The sequence below is a fragment of the Neoarius graeffei genome, chromosome 3 (assembly GCF_027579695.1).
Source record: "Neoarius graeffei isolate fNeoGra1 chromosome 3, fNeoGra1.pri, whole genome shotgun sequence".
NCBI lineage: Eukaryota > Metazoa > Chordata > Actinopteri > Siluriformes > Ariidae > Neoarius > Neoarius graeffei.
The window spans coordinates 7,316,117-7,336,993 of record NC_083571.1 but is presented as its reverse complement, the minus strand read 5'-3'; the positions used below and the strand labels follow the sequence as shown (position 1 = coordinate 7,336,993).

Below are 20,877 nucleotides of genomic sequence, written 5' to 3'. Positions count from 1 at the left end.
TGGGAGGTCCGTATGGTGAAATACCGTGACCGAGGTCTTGAAAGTACTAAGCGAGGCCCTCTGGGTCGAGGTCCGTATTCGAGGCCGAGGTCACGGTATTTCACCATACGGGCCGACCTTAAGCTGGTAAATAATATATTTATTTTTTTCTTTACCAAATTCTAACAGAAAACGAGAGCGCCCGAAAGGGAAAACCGAGCCGAGCCGCCATTTTTAATCCTCATTCACGGCTGTAATGCAAATTGCTTCCTCCTCGGTATACAAGTGCACTTCCATGGCAGGAAAAAAACTACATTTTGCCGCCTATGTAGTTCCCTATTTATACAAATAGGAGTCATTCAGGATTCAGCCATGTTTTTGCTCGGCGTTAGCAACAGTTAGAGGTTTTTAGCTTTCTCCTGAAATGTTTTCTTTTATTTCTTCTTCCTCAGGGGAGTAAAACTCGCTTTCGCTGTGAACACTGTCGTTATCGCTATCTATGCTGTAAAATTAATGCGATTCTCCTGAGAAATGCGAAACTAAATATTGACAAAACTTGCTATTATGTTTGTTGTGAATGAGCGAGTCGGCAGAGGTCCGTATCCGGGGTCCGTAACCGCTGCTCGCCAGCCAATCAGAGCGCAGCATTTGATGGAAACCGGACCGCGAAAAAAAAAAAACATTCCATAAAATCAAGTTGTGTACGTACTGTATGTGTACGTTATGCAATAATGTTATAAATCATAAGCTAACCAAAATAAATTTTATCCGCTCAAAGCTGGCTGGGTAACGAATTCCACAAGACTGGCGCAGCCGCAGCAAAAGCCCCATCTCCTGTCTTCTCAGTCCTTAACGTGAAAATGATTGTTGCTGTGTCCAGCCTTATCCTTCCTGACCTGGCCACGTGCATAAACCAAGCAGATTTGTCCGCTCCCACGCCACAAAAACTGAAATTATCCCTTTAAGCTACATTTAGAACAGATTTAAAAAAAAAAAATGTGCGATTAATCACAAGTTAATATTTTAATCAATCGACAGCCCTAATTAAAACATGGTTTCTTGTTCAGCCGCGGTTTTCTCCCTGCCAAATCCTGCATCTGCGTGTTGCTGTCGCTAAGCCGACGCTGGCTGTTCAGCTCAAAGATTCGGGACGACCACATGCCCGTAAATCCTCCTGCTGATTCAGATCGTGTTTCTGTAAAACGGTGGGATTGTGAGAATCCCGACATGCAGTCAGTGGCGTCGTTCCCTGCTGCAGGGGCATAACTGCCAGATCTGATGGTGGTAAAGAGACGGTGCTGAAATCAACACTTTGTAAAAGCCGCGATGAAGATCGTGTGTCAGGAAAGTCTCAATGCTATTGTTTATAGGTGAATCAATACTTTTTGTGAATTGGGAAACTGTCATGCGTCTTTTTCCAACTTTCCTCTTTGGGAGACAGACGATGGGGGGGGAGCACTTCCTGTTGTGTCTGTATACTGAAGACATTTAATCATGGGTTGAAAAAAAAAAAAAAGAGACAAGGGACAGATGATGGTGACTAATCCCGTCCCAGCAGAGCTTTAGAGTGGGATTATCCTTATGGTTTAATGGCGGGTATTAATTCCATCATCACACAGTAAAAGAGCGAGCTCTGAATTAATTGATGAAGCTGTAATTAGTAAACCGTGCTGAAGCTGTAATGCGTCTTGTCTTGCAGCTGACTCGACTGGCACTCACTCCTTGTACACCGCTTATAAAGACTACGAAATAATGTTCCACGTGTCCACCATGCTGCCCTACACCCCGAACAACAAGCAGCAGGTGAGTCAGGTGTTTAAAACCCGCATTCCGGTCTCCTGCGTGCTCGATCTCACGTCTGTGCTTCATCACCTGCAGCTGCTCAGGAAGCGCCACATCGGCAACGACATCGTCACCATCGTGTTCCAGGAGCCCGGAGCCAAGGCCTTCAGTCCCAAGAACATCCGCTCACACTTCCAGCACGTGTTCGTGGTGGTGCAGGCGCACAGCCCGTGCTCGGAGAACACCTGTTACAGGTGAGCACACAGGGCAGCGCTCGCAGAAACTCTGACTCTTTTTAAATGACGTTCCAGTTATACTGGTGTTTTGGTTTCTACTTGGGAACAGCAGAAACGGGAGTTAATGATGCTCATGGGCGGGGCTAAGAGCGCTCATTATTGCTGATTGGTTCGTTGTTGGATTTTCTGCAGGTTTTGTTTTTTAATGGATTTGTGCTGTTTTATTTCTGTCTAAATATTTTAGTTTTTCCTCATAACACCTCAGCAATTATTTTCTTCTGATCATCGAGTACAAAGTAATATCCTGACAGTGTCGGTTTCATTTTTAGAAATCAGAAAGTGGCGAATCCAATCTGATACTCGTGTGCCAGCATCGGTGTGGTGTATATTGTTGACTTGTCTTACAGTGGTGGTGATTGTTTAAATATGTTTGATGGTCATTTAAGCCTTTTTCTGAGTAATTTCATTGGGAAGGATGCAGCTATTAGTCTGTTTGTGGAATTAGAATCAAATCAGTGAAATTGATTCTTTTGATTCGTTTGTTTGATTTTGGTTTCACAATGTGTGCACCATTAGATAGATGGGGGGCTGTTGGGCGAGGGAGGGAGGGAGGGAGGGATGGGGGGCTGTTGGGCGAGGGAGGGAGGGATGGGGGGCTGTCGAGGGAGGGATGGGGGCTGTCGGGTGAGGGAGGGAGGGAGGGATGGGGGGCTGTTGGGTGAGGGAGGGATATGGAAAGTGCGATGGATGGATATAGGATGAGGGATGGATGGATGGAGGGATATGGAAAGTGCGATGGATGGATATAGGGAGGAGGGAGAGAGGGATATAGGATGAGGGATGGATGGATGGATGGAGGGATATGGAAAGTGCAATGGATGGATATAGGATGAGAAATGGATGGATGGATATAGGGAGGAGGGAGAGAGGGATATAGGATGAGGGATGGATGAAGGGATATAGGGGGATGGATGGAGGGATATGAAAAGTGCGATGGATGGATATAGGATGAGAAATGGATGGATGGATATAGGGAGAAGGGAGAGAGGGATATAGGATGAGGGATGGATGGATGGATGGATGGAGGGATATGGAAAGTGCGATGGATGGATATAGGATGAGAAATGGATGGGTGGATGGATGGATGGATATAGGGATGAGGGATGGATGAAGGGATATAGGGGGATGGATGGAGGGATATGGAAAGTGCGATGGATGGATATAGGATGAGAAATGGATGGATGGATATAGGGAGAAGGGAGAGAGGGATATAGGATGATGGATGGATGGAGGGATATGGAAAGTGCGATGGATGGATATAGGATGAGAAATGGATGGATGGATATAGGGAGGAGGGAGAGAGGGATATAGGACGATGGATGGATGGAGGGATATAGGGCGATGGATGGAGGGATATGGAAAGTGCGATGGATGGATATAGGATGAGAAATGGATGGATGGATATAGGGAGAAGGGAGAGAGGGATATAGGATGATGGATGGATGGAGGGATATAGGGCGATGGATGGAGGGATATGGAAAGTGTGATGGATGGATATAGGATGAGAAATGGATGGATGGATATAGGGAGGAGGGAGAGAGGGATATAGGACGATGGATGGATGGAGGGATATAGGGCGATGGATGGAGGGATCTCTGCTGCAGCTCTCCACCTCTGTCCTTTGGCTCAGTTCACCAGCGTGTGTGTCTGAAAGCAGTCTGCCCAATCCTCCAAACCACACGGTGTTTTTGATTCACTTCCTGCACTCGAGTCGATTCAGAGTCAGTTTGGCTTCGTTTGAACCCGGACCATATCGCTCATGCGCTCTTGAACCCGGAGTGATTGACCACGCACACGCTGTGAATGTACTCCAACATCAGGCCAGTCAAAGAAAGGAATGGTGTTAATCGAAGCCCTTCTTCCGCGCTGTTAATGCAGACCATATCGCTGTCTCCCCCGTTCCCTTGGTGCGTGTGTGTGTGTGTGTGTGTGTGCATCCTCTGATGGTTATGTAAAACTCTCTCTGATGTGCAGGTGCTGGTTGAGAGCACAGTGTGTTTATTTATAAGGAGGTCATGGTCAGTCGTGTGTGTGTGTGTGTGTGTGTGTGTGCCAGATTTCCTCAGCTGATCCTTCCCTCCTGCTCAGTGTGTTATTTCCCATGATGGCTCTACTTCACACTCCCTCTTTCATTTTGTGTGTGTATGATATGGACATGAGTTTAATTATGTCCTCTTTATAAGGGTGATGTCCTGAGGGCCGCTGTCCCTGACCGGGGCGTGAGGGGCCTCTGTTTGTCAGAATCGCACAGTGCTGTTAGTTTTGAGAGAATCTGAATTAGAGAATACAGAAAGCCAGAAGCGAGAGAGATGGATGAGAGAACTGTGTGCTCTCTCTCTCTCTCTCTCTCTCTCTGTCTCTGCTTTGCCTTGGTGGTGTGTGTGTGTGTGTGTGTGTGTGTGTGTGTGGGGTGGCATTTGCAGCAAATGGACTCGTGGGTTCATGCAAATTACAGACGTCTATATTGAAGAGAGTTCTTAGAAAAATAGACAGATGTATCGGAGGATGGACAGAAATGGAAATGTCTAACTTTCTGCTGGAACATAATTTCCCAGCTTGGGATCAATAAAGTATCTATCTATCTATCTGTCTGTCTGTCTGTCTGTCTGTCTGTCTGTCTGTCTATCTATCTGTCTGTCTGTCTGTCTGTCTATCTATCTATCTATCTATCTATCTATCTATCCCATATGTCTGTATCCCTCTATCATATCTATCCATCCATCCACATCTACAGTGTCTATCCATGTCCATCTTTCTCAATCTATCCATCTATATCTACCCATATCTATCTGTCTATATTCCTCCTATCTATCTATCTATCTATCTATCTATCTATCTATCTATCTATCTATCTATCTATCTATCTATCTATCTATCTATCTATCTATCTATCTATCTATCTATCTATCTATCTATCCATCCATCCCATATGTCTGTATCCCTCTATCATATCTATCCATCCATCCACATCTACAGTATGTCTATCCATGTCCATCTTTCTCAATCTATCCATCTATATCTACCCATATCTATCTGTCTATATTCCTCCTATCTATCTATCTATCTATCTATCTATCTATCTATCTATCTATCTATCTATCTATCTATCTATCTATCTATCCCTCCACCCATATCTGTAGCTATCTATCTCTATCTATCCATCCCTCCCTCCCTCCCTCCCTCCCTCCCTCCCTCCACCCATATCTGTAGCTATCTATCTATCCTTCTCTCCGCCCATATCTGTAGCTATCTATCTATCCCTCCGCTATCGGCGGCTCCAGCCAGACTTTGGACGCTCGTAGCTCGGGCAGGAGAGGTCCCAGCTGCCCCAAACTTGACACCCAGAGACCTCTGCCCTCTCCCCAAAGAACCAGCGTGGGCAGGGCGCGCTAGCCTCGGGACGAAGAGCCACAGTGCTCGGCTTCAGTTCTTTTTCCCATCGGCGGCTCCAGCCTGACTTTGCCCTCCGCCCATATCTGTAGCTATCTATCTATCCCTCCCTCCGCCCATATCTGTAGCTATCTGTCTATCCCTCCACCCACCCATATCTGTAGCTATCTGTCTATCCCTCCACCCACCCATATCTGTAGCTATCTATCCCTCTGCCAATATTTGTAGCTATCTATCTATCCCTCTGCCCATATCTATCTATCTATCTATCTATCTATCTATCTATCTATCTATCTATCTATCTATCTATCTATCTATCTATCTATCTATCTATCTATCTATCTATCTATCTATCTATCTATCCCTCCCTCCATCCATCCATATCTCTATCCATCCATCCATCCCTCCATCCATCCATATCTCTATCCATCCATCCCTCCATCCATCCATATCTCTATCCATCCATCCCTCCATCCATCCATATCTCTATCCATCCATCCCTCCATCCATCCATATCTCCATCCATCCATCCATCCATATCTGTAGCTGTCTGTCTATCCCTCTGCCCATATCTGTAGCTGTCTGTCTATCCTGCCACCCATATCTGTATTGAAGAGTTCTTAGAAAAATACAGATGTAAAGGAGGATGGACAGAGATCAACAGACGGATGGGGACAGGTGTAAATGAACGGACTGGGATGGACATGGACAGCCTGACTGGGATGGACAGATCTGGACAGTTTACGCAGAGAGACGGATGGACAGATGCCGAAGGACGGAGATGGAGACAGACTCCGACTGACAGATGTCGACGGTAAGAGATGGACATGACTGGGACGTGTGCAGATGGACAGAAAGAGACTGATGGACATGCGCAATGGGTTGATCAGTGCCACTCCATGAAGTGCCAGGTGGTGTTCTCACACGTCTAACTGACTTCCTTTTATTTACTGTTTTAAGCTGTGAATCTCTCACATGCTGCATGTAAAGGTTTGCTTTCTTCATCAGTCACTGCTGCAGCTGCTTGACCCGGACGGAGAGAGAGAGAGAGAGAGAGACTGACTTGCTTGGACTGTAGAGTTTTATCAAGCCGTTTGTCTCCTCACTGCTTTCCCAGTGTTTCCCTGCAGTACAGCTTTGCTCTCATCATCCGTCTCTACTGCACCGTTGCGGCTCTGGGACTCAAACACGGCGATACGAGGTGTTTATTGTGGTGGTAAATGGATTTTATGTGCGTACCTGCTGTTTTTAAAGCCTGTCTTTAGATACGCTCCTAAAACAATGAGTCGAAGCTCTCGTCAGCTTTTAATCAGAGCCACGTGGAAACTTTTTTTTTTTTTAATTAAGGATGGAAAGTCTGACCTATCTGCGTTTCTTCTGAAAGTACTGTGGGGTTTTTTTTTCATAAATTTTTTTTTTTTTTCCTTTTTGGGTCTGTGAACTTTTCTTTTTATACACACACACACACACGGATGTTTTAAGCTGGCCTCCGTGTGGGCAGTGTGCCGTAGAGGAAAGCGGCCCACACGCTGTGTATTTATAGTGCACGTATGTAATCCGGCGAGCCTCGCTGTACCTAAGCTATAGGGGTCACACTGGAACAATAACGCAGCCCGATCACCGTGAGTCACTGCCCTTTCAGTCGACACCGCAGCTCAGGGACTGACTGGATTTTATGTGCGTGGAATGTGCGCCATTTTACTTGACCTTTAGGATGCAGGTGGTGACTCGTTCTTGATGCTTCAATACGCTTTCGGACATTGTGTTCCAGCCTTGTGGTTTAGACTCTTGTGTTCAAAAGGAAATAAATTTTTTTTTTTTTTTTAACCTGGTGATCAGTAATCTGCTTGATTTTAATGACGTCACACAATTTATCTGCTTCGGATTAACTGGTGTGATTTCACCAGGTTTTTAAGATTACTACTCCTTCCACTGGATGAATTTTCATTTAAATTCTACGTGTGTGTGTGTGTGGGGTGGTATCCATGTTAGGTTATACAATAAGGAAAATGAAGACGTTCCATTGACCTCAATCAGCTCATATCAACACAAATGTTCTTCAACGTGAGCTTCAGGTCCTTTGGCATGGGTTTATTTATTTTTTTAAAAACATTTAAAAAATTTTTCATCCCCATGATGTGCTCGCGGTCATCTTATGCCGTTCCTCACACAGACGCAGCGTTGCCGTCGGCCATGTTTGGTCATTTAAATCGTCACCTCATGCATCCGAGAAGCGCCAAACTCATCTCATCTCATCTCATTATCTGTAGCCGCTTTATCCTGTTCTACAGGGTCGCAGGCGAGCTGGATCCTATCCCAGCTGACTACGGGCGAAAGGCGGGGTTCATCCTGGACAAGTCGCCAGGTCATCACAGGGCTGACACATAGACACAGACAACCATTCACATTCACACCTATGGTCAATTTAGAGTCACCAGTTAACCTAACCTGCATGTCTTTGGACTGTGGGGGAAACCGGAGCACCCGGAGGAAACCCACGCGGACACGGGGAGAACATGCAAACTCCGCACAGAAAGGCCCTCGCCGGCCCCGGGGCTTGAACCCAGGACCTTCTTGCTGTGAGGCGACAGCGCTAACCACTACACCACCGTGCCGCCCCAAGCGCCAAACTCAACTCACAAATTTGCGATTTATGTCTTCGAAAGCAGCATACGAGTGCAAAAGTTTGCATCTCCTTTAGGTCAACATGGAGAGAGTATGACCGTTAAGTGTTTTGATTTCACAGACGTTCATTTACGACTAACAACGATCAAAGGTGAAACAAATCAGTTTAAAAGTTTGCGCCACCTTTCTAATCTGTGATGTGAATCTCCGATAACGTGCACTTCCTTTATACCCTCTGGGGTCTGAGGGTGTTTTCTGGGACTAATGATTTTGGCGTACTCTGATTTTATTAATTTCAACAGATCTAAGCAGTATTTTTCAAAGTCATGATTTTTTTTTTTTTTGTATTCAGCGCAAGTTCATCTACAATAATATCTCTGTAGTCTGTCTGTCATGATTGGACTTAAAAAAATCAACACACAAATGAAGATGTTGCCAAAAGCAGTTTTAGAACCGTGCTGGAATGTGTGAAAAAACATGACCTTCGCCATTGTGACAAACCGTTTTGGTCACTTGCGGTGATTCTGTTCGGTATTAGGAATGGATCAAGCACAAAAACTTGCATCTGCTCCATTGATTTGATTTGGGCAATTAACTGGCCATCAAAACATTTGTCTTGTTGTTTTGGGATAAAGGGTTGGCAGTGGGAGGGGTATTCAACGAGAAGGATAAAAAAAAAAATTCCATTCAGTGAGAAGAGTGAAAGCCCCTCCCACTGCCATCTCTTAATCCCATCAGGTCAAGTGACCAAAGTGGTTCGTCCCAATGGGTTAGGTCATGTTTGTTCACACATTCCAACACGGTTCTAAAACTCCTTTTTACAACACCGTCATTTATCTGGTATTTAACTTTATTTTGGTATTTGACTCTTTTCAGTGCGTCTTGAAATGAACTCTTGTACTATTTTACTCACTTCAGAGCCATAACTGACTCTGTTACACAATTACTCTAATTTTGCTCCAACTCCAAATTTTACTCTCTAAACTCAAAATACAGCAAAATTAACGATTTTTGAGGAAAATACTTTTCAGGGTTCCTGCGGGTCCTTAAGTCTTAAAGTCTTAAATACAACTTTCGGTTTTCAAGGCCTTAAAATGTCTTAAATTGTTTGGAATGACTGGAATTTTCGAAAGGGAGGTATTAAATTTAATCTTGGACCAAACGAGTGAAATGTCTCCATCCGGTTTGGGGTATTTTTTTTTTTTAACTGTAATTTGAAAAGTGACCAGCGTACCTTTTGGGGGCGGCATTGGTTCTGTGCGTTCCGTAGATCAAGAACTAACGTTAGGAGGCTACTGGAGGAAGTGCGGTGTGGTGCTTGTGAAGAATGGGAGATGCGCAGGTAGCTTACGCGGGCGCTAGAAAGCGTTGATAATTATGGGAAGATGTCTGTTTAACGACAAGTGGTTGGGGAATGACGGATACCCCCAAAATAAGGAGAAGAATCATTTGCGATAAAAAGTGCTGGATCGGGGGCGTCGTGGCTCAGGTGGATAAGGCGCCATACCATAAATCCGGGGACCCGGGTTCGATTCCGACCCGAGGTCATTTCCCGATCTCTCCCCGTCTCTCTCTCCCACTCATTTCCTGTCTCTACACTGTCCTATCCAATAAAGGTGAAAAAAAGCCCAAAAAATATCTTAAAAAAAAAAAAAGCGCTGGATCGCACAAATGTGTTTAAAGACGGTACTGCAGCGCTGGGGACACGCCCACTGGGAAACTGGCTTTTCACCGACACGAGGCGCGTGCGCGTGTTCGAGGTCAAGCGTTCCGGAGTGAAACGCAGATGGGTTCGCGCATGCGCACAAGAGTCAGGTGGAAAATGGGACTTTTATAGGACATAATACTAATAATGATTAGCATCATTTTTTTTACATAACTAACATTGTACTAAGTTTAATATAAATATATAAACAACCTTAATTTCAAAACTCAATTAAAAAGAAGTCCAGAAAATACAATAATTCTAAATATAGTACAATATAATTTGTACAAAATTTTTTTTAGTTTTATTACTTATCGTCTACAACAGTGTTTTTAATATAAGAATAATATTAACAACCACTAATAATAATTAGTAGTAATAGTAATTATTATGGATTATTAATCATTACTACTTATGAATTAGTGATTAATAAGTACTAGGGATTATTAAATGTTATAAAATTAAGTTATTAAAGATTATTACAAATAATTATTAAAAAGTAGTAATTGGTAGAATACAAACAAATACTCGTGGATTATAGATTTTTTTTTTTTTAAATTGTGAACATTGATATAAAAGAACTGTACTACTACTACTAATAATAAACAGTAATACTTGTTGTTAATGTTATTATCATCAGTTCAGTTATCAATGTTCACTATTAAAAACAAATTATCTATAATCCATGAATAATTGTTTATCACCACCACTACTACTACTACTACTACTACTAATAATAATAATTACTTTTTAAAATAATTTTAACTAATCTTATAACTCAATTTTATAGCATTTTAATAATCACTACTTATTATTTATTAGTATAATTTAGTAGTTGATGATAATTACTACTTATTATTAAATTACATTTTGATAATCACTGCTTATTAATTAAGTAGTAATAATACTGAATTATAATAATTGCTACGCTATTATTAATATAGCTAATGAGTAGTGATTATTAAAATGTTATAAAATTGAGTTAATTTTTTAAAAATTATTAAAAAAGTAGTTATTATTGTTATTATTATTATTATTAGTAGTAGTAGTAATACAAACAATTATTCATGGATTATACACTAAGTAACTTTAAAAACGCACATTGATAAAACTTGCTGAATTCGTGCTGAGTTTATCTCAAGAAGAAAAGAAATATATCACAATGGAAAAATAACTTCGTTCCTCCTGAATAAGTTCCAAATCTGTGCTCAAATCAGAATTTAAGGGAGTCGTACTCAATAACGTACAATATGACTCGGGCAGTCAATGACATGGACAGGCTTTAATTTTCAAACAAGTTTTGCATACACTGTACACACACAATCTTGCCTATAAATCCCCGGGGGAAATGATGGGAAAATTGTCATTATTGAAGATGCCACGCCTAAGCCAAAATCAACGTGAACAGGCCGTCGGGATGTTGCGTGCCGAAAGTACACAGACAGAGGTCGCCCGGCACTTCGGTGTTCATCATTCGACCATTTCCCGTTTGAGTCAGCGTTACAGACAGACAGGGAGCACCAGGGATCGTCCACGCCCTGGTCAGCCTCGAGTCACGACGCCAGTTCAGGATCAGCACATCAGGCTAGCTCACCTCCGTGACAGATTCCTAAGGTCTATGCCACGAAGAGTGAACGCCTTGTTGCAGGCAAACGGAGGTCATACACGATACTGAACCTGTAATTTCGTGAACATGGACCAACTGTCACTTTGAATTTTTTTATTGTGAATTAATTCTTGAGTTTGACAATAAATGTCCTTTATCAATGTTTCAAGATGTGTGTGCATTACATACAATATCATAAATTTCAAATATATGCATGGATCTAAAGTGATATCGTGTTGAATTCCATTGTGCGTTTTTAAAGTTACTTAGTATAGATAATAATGATTATTTTTGAATAATGAACATTGATATAATAATTGCACTGATGATTAGTTTACAGTTATTACAACACATTGATTAATATTGATAATGGTTATGAAAGGTGACAGTTGTTTTTCTGTGTTTAATGTAACGCTCTGATGATTGTATGAGTGCATAAACAGGTTTACGCTGTTACCTGCTATAATGCAGAAGATACTCGAGAACTTCCTCAGCCAGCTGTGTACTGTACCACACTCACACTGATTTTGCTGTCGGACACAAAATCACACATCAGAGATAATCTTTGGGGATTGAAATAATGCCGGCTAAGGTTGTTCAGCTGGTTCTACTTGCCATTTATTGTTTTCGTTTTTGAAATGATTCATGGTGTTTTCTCCAGTAAACCCCAGTCTTCTCCTCGCTGCTACAGTAGTTCTGCAGCCCAGAACACACGACTTTGCTTCAGCTGTTTGCGTGTCTAACCGTTGCCACTGATGCACCCTGTTGTTCACCAATTGTGTGCATTCTTCTTAAGGTTCGTAAAAAAAACTATTGCAGAAAAGTTTTAAGTTGTCGTATTTATCGTTTTCTTTGTCATGGTACAGTTTTAATTTTTCCATTTAGAGGTCTTGAAAAGGTCTTAAAAGTCTTGAAATTTGTACTTGAAAAGTGTGCAGATACCCTGCTTTTAACTCTGGAAAACATTTGCTCAGTTATTTTTCCTGTGTCTGCACTACAGCGCACACACATCAACCGATCTGCTCATCAGAAATAGAAGAAATATTTACTAGTGCTGTCAAGCGATTAAAATATTTAATCGCGATTAATGTCGCGACTGTCATAGTTAACTCGCGATTAATCGCACATTTTTGTCACATGAAAAACCATTGTAATTCTCTTACCAGCATAAAAAAGTGAATTGGCTTGCTTTGTACCAATGTTGTTTTTTTTTTTTTTTTTTTTTATTGCAGAGCATAACACTACGGAGCCGTAGAGGGGACATGGTGAATAAAAAAATAACAAAGCATGGGAACGACTTATAATGCGTGTGCATGAGATATTAATGCGCGCGCACGAGTTATAACCCGTGCACACGCTTTGCGTTAAGGCGTGCGCTCGGGTAATTAAAAGTGAGGGGACGAGTTACTACGGCTCCGTATAACACGTCTTGTCACAGCCACTGCAAAGTCGGGCTGAAGCCGCTGATGGGAAAACGAAACCGAAGCCGAGCACCATGGCTCTTCGTCCCGAGGCGCGGGGCTAGCGCGCCCTGCCCACGCTGGTTCTTTGGGGGGAGGGCAGAGGACTCTGGCTGTGCGGGGCGTGGCATTACAGTCTAGCTGCTATCGTTTTTCTAAGCAAAGTCTCTGTTCCAAGTTCCTGGCAGTTTCAAAAGCTTATGAAAAACCTACATCATGTCACAGAGCGTTAATCTCGCGATAAAAAAAATTATCGCCGTTAAAATTGAGTCAAGTTAACGCGATAATAACGCGACATTTTTGACAGCACTAATATTTACACTTACTCGAGCTGATCTTCGGCTGGATCGAGTTGAAGTTTAAAAAAATAAAGGCACACTGCAAAAAATGATCTCTTGTTGAGAGAAAATATCTTTAATATGGGTGAATTTGTCTATTATTTCTTATTAGAAGTTTACTAGAACTCAAATATAAGATGATTTAGCTTACTTTGAGACACTTTTACTAATTTCAAGCCTTAAAGGAACAGTCCACCGTACTTCCATAATGAAATATGGTCTTATCTGAATTGAGACGAGCTGCTCCGTACCTCTCCGAGCTTTGCGCGACCTCCCAGTCAGTCAGACGCGCTGTCACTCCTGTTAGCAATGTAGCTAGGCTCAGCATGGCCAATGGTATTTTTTGGGGCTGTAGTTAGATGCGACCAAACTCTTCCGTGTTTTTCCTGTTTACATAGGTTTATATGACCAGTGATATGAAACAAGTTCAGTTACACAAATTGAAACGTGGCGATTTTCTATGCCATGGAAAGTCGGCACTATAATGACAGGCGTACTAACACCTTCTGCGCGCTTCGGCAGTGCACTGATATCTGAGTTCCGTATCAATGCGCTGCCGAAGCGCGCAGAAGGTGTTAGTACGCCTGTCATTATAGTGCGGACTTTCCATAGCATAGAAAATCGCCACGTTTCAATTTGTGTAACTGAACTTGTTTCATATCACTGGTCATATAAACCTATGTAAACAGGAAAAACGCGGAAGAGTTTGGTCGCATCTAACTACAGCCCCAAAAATACCATTGGCCATACTGAGCCTAGCTACATTGCTAACAGGAGTGACAGCGCGTCTGACTGACTGGGAGGTCGCGCAAAGCTCGGAGAGGTACGGAGCAGCTCGTCTCAATTCAGAGAAGAGCATATTTCATTATGGAAGTACGGTGGACTGTTCCTTTAAATTTTCTTATTCTATTGGCAGATAATTTTGCTTCTTTCTAGAATCGAATGCTTAAAATGAGCAAAATTATCTGCCAATAGAATAAGAAAATTTAAGGCTTGAAATTAGTAAAAGTGTCTCAAAGTAAGCTAAATAATCTTGTATTTGAGTTCTAGTAAACTTCTAATAAGAAATAATAGATAAATTCACCCATATTAAAGATATTTTCTCTCAACAAGAGATTTTTTTTGCAGTGCACCGCTCATCATGAGTGCCTCAGTTCTCAAGATTGAATCGCTGTCCTGAATTATCTGAAGCGCATAAAATTTGTGTGCCGTCTCTCAAGTTTTACCTCCAAATAGCCTGAACCATGGCTGACAGGTTTGATCCTGTTTACGGTGGGAGTTCGCACCGCGAAAGAGAACCCGACTGAAGCCGAAAGAGTGAAAGTGATGATCCTGCCGTTACCATGGGAACAGTCTTTTATGAATGTGTAAGTGTGCGCTCAGCGCTCCGACTCCGGTGTGACTGAGGAAAGGGACAAGTTTCATCAAATTTAGGTCATTTAAAAAAAATAGTTTGGATATTATTTATCAGTGCGCACATAAAGTGTAAAATGTAAAGTTTGTCGATATGTTTCAGGCTTGTATGATGATAAAGTTGCGAAGATATTGATCTACTGACATGACCAGCTCATTCTAAACCTGCCGAGCTTCAGCGGAGAAGCTCTCGACCCCAGAGGGTTCACGTCTGAAATCGTGCCTTTTTCAAATCCGGTTCCGAGATGTAGGAAAGGAGTAAAAATGCGACTGGATGTTTTTCTCTGAAAGTGTTTTTTACGCCACAGCAGTTTGCCAGCGAGTTCTGAACTGATTACAGAACGAGTTTCAGTTTGGAGTTCCAGTCTGTGTGCTGGAACCGTCACCAAGAACATTCAGTCCCTCTCTCCGCTTACAGCGGCTACAGGGAAACACTCCCTCACCTGCCTTTCTCTCCGTCTCTCGCCCTCCCTTTCTTTTCTTTCATACGTTCCCCTTTTCTCTTTCTTTTTTCTCCTTTTCTGTCTTTCTGTCTTTCTTTTTTCTCCTTTTCTGTCTTTCTGTCTTTCTTTTTTCTCCTTTTCTGTCTGTCTGTCTTTTTCTTTCTTCTCCTGGTCTTTCTGTCTTTCGTTCTCTCTTTCTCCTTTTCTTTCTTTTTCTTTCTTTCTTTCTCTCTCTTTCATTCTCTCTCTTTCGTTCTTTCTTTCGTTCTCTTTTTCTTTTGTTCTTTCTTTTGTTCTCTTTCTTTTGTTCTCCTTCCTTCCTTCCTTCCTTCCTTCCTTCCTTCCTTTTCTTTCTTTCTTTCGTTCTCTTTCTTTCTTTCTTTCTCTCGTTCTCTTTCTTTCTTTCTTTCTCTTTCTTTCTTTCTCTCATTCTCTTTTTCCTTCCTTTCTTTCTTTCTTTCCTTCTTTCTTTCCTTCTCTTCTTTCGTTCTTTCTTTCGTTCCTTCTCTTCTTTCGTTCTTTTTCTTTCCTTCTCTCTTTCTTTCTTTCTTTCTTTCTTTCTCTTCTTTCGTTCTTTTTCTTTCCTTCTTTCTTTCTTTCTCTTCTTTCGTTCTTTTTCTTTCCTTCTTTCTTTCTTTCGTTCTCTTCTTTCTTTCTTTTTCTCTTTCTTTCGTTCTCTTCTTTCTTTCGTTCTTTCTTTCTCTTTCTTTCGTTCTCTTCTTTCTTTCGTTCGTTCGTTCTTTCGTTTTCTTTCTTTCTTTCTTTCTTTCTTTCTTTCTTTCTTTCTCTCGTTCTCTTTCTTTCCTTCCTTCCTTCCTTCCTTCCTTCCTTCCTTCCTTCCTTCCTTCCTTCCTTTCTTTCTTTCCTTCTTTCCTTCTTTCTTTCCTTCCTTCTCTTTCTTTCTTTCCTTCTTTCTTTCCTTCCTTCCTTCCTTCTCTTTCTTTCCTTTTCTTCTTTCTTTCCTTCTCTTCTTTCGTTCTTTCTTTCGTTCTTTTTCTTTCCTTCTCTTCTTTTGTTCTTTTTCTTTCCTTCTCTTCTTTTGTTCTTTTTCTTTCCTTCTTTCTTTCGTTCTTTTTCTTTCTTTCTTTCTTTCTTTCTTTCTTTCTTTCTTTCTTTCTTTCTTTCTTTCTTTTTCTTTCCTTCTCTCTTTCCTTCTCTCTTTCTTTCTCTCTTTCTTTCTTTCTTTCTTTCTTTCTTTCCTTCTCTCTTTCTTTCTTTCTTTCTTTCTCTCTTTCTTTCTTTCTTTCTTTCTTTCTTTCTTTCTTTCTTTCTTTCTCTCTTTCCTTCTCTCTTTCCTTCTCTCTTTCCTTCTCTCTTTCTTTCTTTCTTTCTTTCTTTCTTTCTTTCTTTTCTCCTCTTTCTCTTTTTTCTCCTTGTGCTTTCTTTCTTTCTTTCTTTCTTTCTCTTTTTTCTCCTTGTGCTTTCTTTCTTTCTTTCTCTTTTTCTCCTTGTCTTCTGTCTTTGTCTTTTGTTCTTTCTTTCGTTCATTGTGTTGAGAACCCACACGGTGTAAACTCCTCCTCTGTCCTGAAGCTGGTGAAAAGCTCCCTTCCAGCTTTCCTGTGAGTGTTTGAAGCCCTGACACTGGAGACTCCTTCCGTAAGCATTTAAAAGTGAACATTAACATACTGCAGTGCTGTCAGAGCTGCTGTTACAGAAAACTAATCAACATCTTCAGGCCAATCAGAACGCAGAATTCAACATGCTGTTAAATATAAAGGGAGAAATTTTCCCTTTCTCAAAACCCCCCACCCATGGGGGTGCAGACTTTCGCACCGGGGTGTGTATCTGTAGGAAGATCCAGCGTTACGGTTCCTTTCCTTTGCGCGGGTCTTCATACAGGGTGTGTTTGTTGTGTGACCGTGTTTCCCTCTCTCTTTTTGTGTGTGTATATCCTCATTCTCATCTGTGCTTCACCTCCTTTCCCTTCTTTCCTGCTCTCGTCATCGTGCGAATGCAGAGAGCTTCAGCTCCCCGACGGCTCCGCCTGGCCGACCGCTCGCGAGTTCCGCGCATACCAGACAGAACAGGAAGCTTTAGATGTCCATTCCAGAGGCTTAATGAAAGGAAAAGGAGGAGGGTGGGGGGAGCGAGAGAGAGCTGGAGGAGTGGGAGGATTTTCACCGACAGAACACCAAATACCGAAATTCAGCCAGAGGTGTGTGTGTGTGTGTGTGTGTGTGTGTTTCTGTGAAGCTGGCCAAGCCTGTTGGAGATTTACTCCCACAAAATGTCCCTTGTGGAACAAGTGCAGTCAAAGAAACAGCTATTTCTTTTTCCAGCAGTTTCTGAGAAGAAATGCAGAAATTCTTTCCACTGGGAGTCGCTTCCACGGGTTCGACCTTGTCTTTTGATCGCAGGCTCATCTAATTAGAAACCGCTCCGAACCGAAGTCGTTTATTTTTATGAACTCGAACGCCGTAACTCCAGAGAGGTAGAAATGTATTACTCCAATTTCTTCTTTCAGACAGTGATGATGATTATTTCCTCCACTCAGGGAAAAGTTCGGCTCATCCATAAACATGAAACCCTTCAGCGCCGGGGTGTTTGAGTTTTGGAGACTCGGCAATTATCTTGTTCATCTTCACACACTTTATCTTGTTTCTTTTGTATATTAGATTGTTTAAAATACCTTCGCCCACTCATCTTTTCTTTCTCACATCTCTCTCTCTCTCTCTCTCTCTCTCTTTTTATCTATTTATTTATTTATTGCAGCGTGGCTGTGGCCCGTTCCAGAGACGTCCCGGCTTTCGGACCACCCATCCCAGAGGACATGAAGTTCCCAAAATCCTCTGTCTTCCGGGACTTCCTGTTGACCAAGTTGATCAATGCGGAGAACGCCGCACACAAGTCGGACAAGTTCCGCGCCATGGCGACACGCACACGTCACGAGTACCTGAGGGACCTGGCCGAGCGCCACGTCACCAGCACGCCCATCGACCCCTCGGGCAAGTTCCCCTTCATCTCTCTGGCGCACAAGCGCAAAGAGAAAAGTCGGCCGTACGCGGCGGCGGAGCTCCGCAGCCCCGGGTCCATCACCTGGCCCGTGTATACAGAGGACCACAGCGCCGGAGGAGAACTCGAAGCCCTGCTCGCCATCTCCAACGACTTTCTCATCCTCGTGGAACCAGACGCCAAGGCCGTGGTGTTCAACTGCGCCGTGCGCGACGTCATTGGCTGGACGCTCGGAAGCCCCGCCTCCATGAAGATCTTCTACGAGCGTGGAGACAGCATCTCGCTGCGCTCGGTCAACAACAACACGGAGGACTTCAGGGAGGTCGTTAAACGGCTGGAGGTGAGAGACCAGGCCTTATCGTGTGTGTTGTATCTTGACATGAAAAATCTGTTCTGGACTTCAAAGCTCTTCTCAGCTGGTGTGTAGGAACCGAGTGAATGTTCTCCTGCCAGCAGTGTTTACAGAACTTGAGACGGGTGATGCGCTTTTGTCCTGACATAAAATTATGAGAGAATAAAATGAGCCAAGTATAACGTTTATGCACGCAGATGTTTGAACATTGCGACAACTAAAAAGCAGAATCTAAACCAAGAGACCGACTTAAAGCGAGACGGCCTTTCGATTTCATAGAATTATTGAAATTTAGTTCCCTCTGTACGGAAGCCGAGAGAGGCCCTTCATATAATCCTTTTTTTATTCACCTTGTTATCCCGAGATAACGACATAATTAATTCAGGATCTCGAGAAAACAACACAACTAATTCGAGATCTCGAGAAAACAAAACAATTATTTCATGATCTCGAGTAAACAGCTGAGAAATGGTTCATTCAGGTGCGCCGAGAGACTTGTGATATGCTGACTTTGGGGCTATTTCTCATTCTGTATAGACGCAACTTTGGTCATTAGAACGTCTGGAATAATCGATCACCTAATAAGGCAATATTTTGATCAGGGGTTGACACGGGGACAGATTGCATTAAGTCTTTTAATAAGGGATAATTTCAAAATTAGTCCGCGGCACCTCCGCAGAAGACTGGCCTCCCTCTCTCTCTCAAGGCATCGTAAAAAAGCCATTTCTGCTCTGTTACATGTCCGCCAATTTCTAAGGCTACATCCACACGGCAACGAGATTTTTTTTTTTTTTAAATATCGCGTCCACATGGGCAACGGATCAGTTACATTTCAGGTCCATATGGCAACGCAACGCTTGCTGAAAACGATGCAATACGCATGCCACACCTCTAGGTGCGCTGTAAGACGGTCCCATCGGAGACACCAGAACAATAGAAGTAGTAGTAGACGCATGCGCATAAACCCCTTCTTCTGTAGCATTAGCCACATAAAGTTTTGATTATTAATCAGTAGCGTAAAACGAAATACGTGGAAAGAGGAATGAACGGGGGTAGATGGAAGCCGGTACGCCAACATTCTGATATCCTCCAGAATTCTTTAATGGTCCGGAATAAATTGAATGCTACACGTTGATGGATTACTTTGTTCTTCTACGCCCTTTTTGAGGAATGTATTGTTGGACTTAAACCAACATCTGAAGAGGTGAGATCGCTCCTTTTTTTTTTTTTTTTTCCTATTTTTGCTGGCGGGATTGGTTTTGTTTTTGGAAAGCGCACGGGCGGTGCGCAGTTTTGGTTACTGCTTCTGCAGTGTTTGGACTAGTTATAGGATTTGTTGACAACTCGCATCGAGTTCGTTACACTTCTACCCGGCGTGAAGCACTTACAGTCATGTGGTTGTGACGTCATCGTAAACGAATCCGTTCTACTCATCCAGACGACTTCGCAACGGCGCCGTTGCCAGATTGGCCGAAACGATAAACAATTTTATCAGATTCACCTGAATCCGTTGCTGTGTGGAAAGGGCCTAAGTCTTCGTTGTCTGACCCACAGGGGGGCGCAGCTCTGCTAGAAATCTCAGCTGTTTTCTCGAGATCATGAAATAATTTTGTTTTCTCGAGATCTCGAATTAGTTGTGTTGTTTTCTCGACATCCTGAATTAATTGTGTCGTTATCTCGGGATAACAAGGTGAATAAAAAGATGATATGAAGGGCCTCTCGTAGCTTCCGTACCCTTGAAATTTGCTAATTGTGATGTTATTTTTTTTTTTTCTGTAATATCTTAAAAAAAAAAACCATCAGGCCGTTCTATTCTGTGATGGGAAGTTATTTCGTTTAAGGGGATTAAAGCAAATAACGTGCATGAAATTGCTCGCTTTGCGCAGTCAGACTGACGGGAAGTGCGCGCACGCGCGTGTGTATAGGTTTACTTTAGACCATTCTGTCGCTAAACGAACAGCTGATCACACCGAGGTGCTCGCTGAGCGCCGATGTTTGTTTATTAGTTTGGTCTTGCATTTCCTTTCCTTCGTATCTTTTCTTCTCACTTTCTTTCCGTTACTGCAGTCGGTCTTTCACGTTTCATTCGCATCCTCCATTTTTCTCTCCTGGGAAAGCCCGCCACGTGATGTCATGCATGATGTATTGGGTCATGGTGAAGCAGTGCATGTGGATAGAATAAAAGTTATTCCACTCAATCTGGTCGTACGTAGCTTATAGGCAACAACTCGGCGTGACGCAGCTCGTCAGCGATGAGCTCGTACGACTCGATTTCGTGGAATAATTTTCTTTAGCAGCAGCTCATTCATTTGAAGTCTTCAGGACACTTCAGTTTCTGTGTAATATGAAAAGTTGCTTCATGCGTCGTGAGAATAAAGGGACGCTGGTGAAGGAGGGGCTGTTTGTTTATAGCTGCTATAACAAGTGAAAACAGGAACGAAGTAGAAATGTAACTAAAAATGGATTAAAATATGACTCTTTTTTTTAATGAAAAATGGTTAGCTTTGGCGAATTGCTGTGGTATAAGAGCAAT

General features: G+C 42.6%; 1 protein-coding gene across 4 annotated transcripts in view; it reads left to right on the top strand.

Annotated features, from left to right (window-relative positions):
• Positions 1–20,877, top strand: part of sipa1l1 (signal-induced proliferation-associated 1 like 1) — a 213,688-nt gene that overhangs the window by 155,236 nt on the left and 37,575 nt on the right. For all 4 annotated transcript variants that reach the window (XM_060916328.1, XM_060916331.1, XM_060916330.1 and 1 more), the window contains exons 6-8: positions 1,679–1,782; positions 1,858–2,015; positions 17,753–18,332. In XM_060916328.1, coding sequence (XP_060772311.1) covers positions 1,679–1,782; positions 1,858–2,015; positions 17,753–18,332 — 842 coding nt within the window. The remainder of the gene's footprint in view (positions 1–1,678; positions 1,783–1,857; positions 2,016–17,752; positions 18,333–20,877) is intronic.